The 4,703-nt window shown below is 50.9% G+C and overlaps 1 protein-coding gene across 1 annotated transcript; it reads left to right on the forward strand.

Annotated features, from left to right (window-relative positions):
• Positions 1–504: 504 nt before the first annotated feature.
• Positions 505–2,991, forward strand: LOC123409278 (G-type lectin S-receptor-like serine/threonine-protein kinase LECRK4). Its single transcript, XM_045102221.1, is given in 3 exon segments — positions 505–1,816; positions 1,819–1,854; positions 1,949–2,991. Coding segments are annotated over 3 exon segments (2,391 nt in total).
• The last annotated feature ends 1,712 nt before the right edge of the window (positions 2,992–4,703 follow it).

Here is a 4,703-nt window from a genome sequence, read left to right on the forward strand (position 1 = left end):
CTGCACTTTCTTAGACCAAGGGAAACACAAAGCAAAATTCACTGTTATTGAAAAGTATTGGGTACACACCATGACGCTAACCAAATCACAAAACAACACCTCTCTAAGCAAGGGGGTGGGCATTTGATCGAGCGAACGACAACCGATGATCTTGAATCTGAAAGGAACTACTCGTATTCGACAGTCAAAACTACGTGCATGCATAGTCCGTACTCGATCCAGATGGATGCTGCTGTCCAGCAGTGCATCAACGTCTCAGGAGTCATGCATGACAACCAACCAAGCAAATAATTATATCTTCACCGCCGGCCGGCGGTGCCTTTGATTCCAGATTCGGAGCCTTGACCTCGACCGTCTGCGAGAGACAAAACGGCCGGCTCGGCCACAAGAATACTTGCATTACAGACTGACCATGACGTTAATCACATGTACTAGTATAAAGAACAACCTTGCTCGGCTACTACCTCCACATACATCCATACAGGCCACAGCTGCACACAACAAATGAAGCCCTTAGGCACATCACCATCTTCCGGCCTACACCTTGCTCCATATCCATTGCTAATTGTCCTATTGATGCACCGGCCGGATCAGCTGCTTCTAGTTGTAGCCGACAACCTCACGGCCGGATCGTCTATCAGGCCCCCTCAGTACATCACCTGCCCCTCCGGCGACTTCGCCTTTGGCTTCCGTGCCCTCCACCATGACCCCACCCAGTTCCTCCTCGCCGTCTGGTTCAACCTCGACCACGAACCGGCAGCCGACCCCTCCAAGAACAAGGTGGTGTGGTACGCGAAAGACCCGGCGTCAAACTCGGCAATCGTGGCCACGGCGCAGGCCGTGTTCAGCATCACCTTCCATGGTGAGCTCTTACTCACAGACTCCACCACCGGCAACGTCTGGACGAACCCGAGCCCTGGCCAGTCAGGGAACCTCCTCACGCTACAGGACTCGGGCAACCTCCAGTTCATCGCCATCGGGGGGAGCGCCGTCGTGTGGGAGACCTTCCGGCACCCGACCGACACGCTGCTCCCGGGGCAGGCAATGGTCTCTGGAGCAAAACTTGAGTCCAAGCAGTCGGACACGGACTTCTCCGTTGGCCGCTTCAGCTTGTATGTGCAGGCCGACGGCAATGTCGTCTTGTACCTCATGAACCTCGCCGGTGACAACATGGACTCGTACAATTCGTACTGGCGCACCGGCACCAACCAGCCGGGGCAAACCCAGGACGGCAACACCACCCTTTTCTTCGACTCGCCAGGGCACCTCCGCTACCAGATCAAGGATGGCAGGATGCACGATCTGACACCTCCCATGCCGAACTCCACCGTTGGTTACTACCAGCATGCGACGCTTGATCCGGACGGTGTTGTTCGTGTCTACACCCTGCAGAAGATTGCCACTGGAAGGCTCAATATTCCATGGACCATCTTCGGGCTGTTTCCAAGCAATGGTTGCAGCGGAAAAACAACAGGCTGGGAAGGAATGTGCGGCCCCAACTCGTACTGTGTGTATGGTCCTAACAACAAGCTCGATTGTGAGTGCCCAAGTGGTTACTCCTTCATCGATCCTAGGCTCAAGTACAGAGGCTGCACACCGGTGTTCACGCCACAGAGCTGCGGCGGCAAGAACCGGCCCTCCGAGTTCAGTCTTGTTAAGTTGCCCAACACCACTTGGTTGACGCGGCCATACAGGATATATTCCTACAGCACAGAGGAGCAGTGCGACGACTCATGCTTGCGTGACTGCTTCTGCACCGCCGCTCTGTTCGACGGAGAACATTGTTTCAAGATGGCATTATTGGTGGGTGGAGGATGGCAGGAAGGAAGACTCGACATGGAGGTATCGATCAAGGTGCGGACAAGCAGCATCCCGATGCCGACATCACCGAGAAGAACGTTGCCTTATTTACCGCTGATTTGCTTGGTGCTATTGATGCTGGCTGCAGCAACTAGTCTCATGCTACATTGCGGCCCTCGGAAGAAGAACACCAACCATGATTTCCTGAGGGTTTTCACCGGAAAGGAGCTTTACAAAGCCACCAACGGCTTTCACAAGTTGTTGGGCAAAGGTGGCTTTGGAGAGGTTTACCATGGGGTGATAATGTCGCTACACACCTCTGACGTAGCAGTGAAGAAGCTCATCAACTCCAACGAGTACAGCGAGCGGGAGTTCGCGAATGAGGTGCAGTCCATCGGCAGGATTCACCATAGGAATCTAGTCCGCATGGTGGGTTACTGCAAGGAGCCGGAGCAAAGGATGCTTGTGTTCGAGTTCATGCCAGGCGGCTCCCTTCGAAGCTTCCTCTTCCAGCCTCAACGGCCGTTGTGGAAGTGGCGTGTAGGAGCAGCAATTGGGATTGCCAAAGGGCTAGAGTATTTACATGAAGGCTGTGATTCTCCCATCATTCACTGCGACATCAAGCCCGACAATATACTTCTAGATGGCAACAGCAATCCGAAGATAACCGACTTTGGGATCGCCAAGCTTCTCAACAACCAGGAGATGCACACCACGGTGACCAACATCAGAGGCACAAGGGGCTACATTGCCCCCGAGTGGTTCCAAAGCGACAGGCGCATCGACACCAAGGTTGATGTTTACAGCTTCGGCGTTGTGTTACTAGAGATGATATGCTGCCGGAAGTGCCAGGAGCCGGTGACCGGGCAGGATGGTGACGATTCAGTCACGTTGTTCGGGTGGGCCGGTGAATTGGTTCGTCATGGCAGGACTGAGATTTTGCTGCATAGTGACGATGATGCCATGGAGGACTTGGCCATGGTGAAGAGGTTCTCGCGTGTCGCATTCTGGTGCGTCGAGCAGAATCCTTTGCTGCGACCAACAATGCACCAGGTTGTGCAGATGTTGGAGGGTGTGCTTGAGGTTGGAATCCTACCTGATCCTCCAAACTCCACAGACCATGCATCCTTGATCTCTTCAGTTGGCCGGAGCACTTTGCCGTCAAGTGGTAATGCTCTTCAAGTGGAGTGATTCGCCTTGTATTATCGTGCGTGCTCGCCATTTCTAAGTCGTGTAGGCTGCAGAGCCGAAATACAATTTCTTTTCTTCTCTCCAAAGCTTACCACCCTGAGTTAATTGTTCACTAATGTGTATTTAATTTGTGATGGTGCAAGTCATCCCTTGAAACAACCTAACAGTGTCACACCGCAATCTGCGTAGACATCTTCTAGTAAATGGGATGAGTAAAACTGTATTATAGGCTTATAGCATTGCCTACCTTTTTCAATTAAATATCAGGTAAGCTTCCTCAGCCCACGAAAACTGAATTCCACTATACGCTTGAGTATCCAAAGTTATCAAAAGATATATACCTCAAATTTAAGACTTGTTTTTGAGATTCGGATGATTTTTCTCTTTATTACTTGGTAAATTTCGTAAATGGAATTATACAGTTGGTACATGCTGGAAGGCCGGAACAGAGCAAGAACCTCAGAAAAATCATCTATGTGTAGAAGAAAGAGTACAAATTCTCCCATATGAACGACATAACTAGTCAGAGGACATGTTGTTTGGTTCGACTAAGTGCATCAGAGTGATTTATGAAAACATACCACATTGGCAGTGCATGTAATGTCCTGCAGTCCACGATCGCTGAGACGTGAAATCAAATACTGTAATCATTAGGAGTTGCCTGTCCCCGCAAAAAAAAGGAGGTGCATGTGAAACAACCCCTGCCCAAACCATAGAGTTGCTTCGGAGAGCAACCAGTCCATGAGGAAGAAGAAGCAGGTATAGCATACCGAGCCAGGGCTGAGCGCAACTCCATGATTCCAGGACATCTGCCAGCCCTTGCTGTCCAGTGATCTCCACTCATCGGCCATCACTGCCCTGCATGAGAGTAAAATGAACCTGAACTGATACTTTCCAGATGACCACTAACAACTAAAACCAAAATCCAAGGGTCTTAAGAGTAGCATGCCCATCGGGACCCCCGCTCCGGGGTGGAATTTGATGATCTGCCACATTTTTCATTGCTCTTTGAGGATTTATCCTTGTTTTTGTTGTAACTCATGATTTGCCACACCTTTGCTGACATCTTGATGATTTGCCCCTTTTGATCGCTTTGCGCTATTCTCAGATAATACAACTGAACTGATTACAAAAATGCCACTTGAATGAAAGCAGCCCAAAGTGATTGAACTCGATTCATTCACATGAGCTAGCTCTGATAGACCCTCTCGATCACATGGCTAGGGGATTAGCGGTAGTAAGAGGAGGAGATGGTGGATTACCTTCTCCTTGGCTCGATGTGCCCGCTCCAGTGGCCATGGCAGAGGGGGCGACGGTGGTGACGGCAGAGAGGAGTGTGGTGGTGGCGGTGCTTCCCTTGAGCAGTGCGCTAACCCTAGATCGGTAGGGGATACCGGTGGGGTGACTGACGGAACGGTGAACCTCGTACTGCGTGCCCCGGTCCCCACCTCTTTATATAGCGCAGGCCACAGGGCCCCACCAACCATAAGAAGGTTGGGTGCCCCCGATCAGGGCGCGAGTCAGGGGTCCGATCGAGCCGTTTGGCCTGATCGGGAGGAGATCATCCTAACATTCTCCCCCTTGATCTCAACTTTACTTATAACTTTATATTTTTTACTCTACTCGTTTCATCACGGATCAATACATAGAACATGTTTCAACATGTTTCATCCTCACAGCTCAATTGTCGATAGAATTAGACACCTACAACA

Source organism: Hordeum vulgare, chromosome 7H (assembly GCF_904849725.1).
Source record: "Hordeum vulgare subsp. vulgare chromosome 7H, MorexV3_pseudomolecules_assembly, whole genome shotgun sequence".
NCBI classification, from domain to species: Eukaryota; Viridiplantae; Streptophyta; class Magnoliopsida; order Poales; family Poaceae; genus Hordeum; species Hordeum vulgare.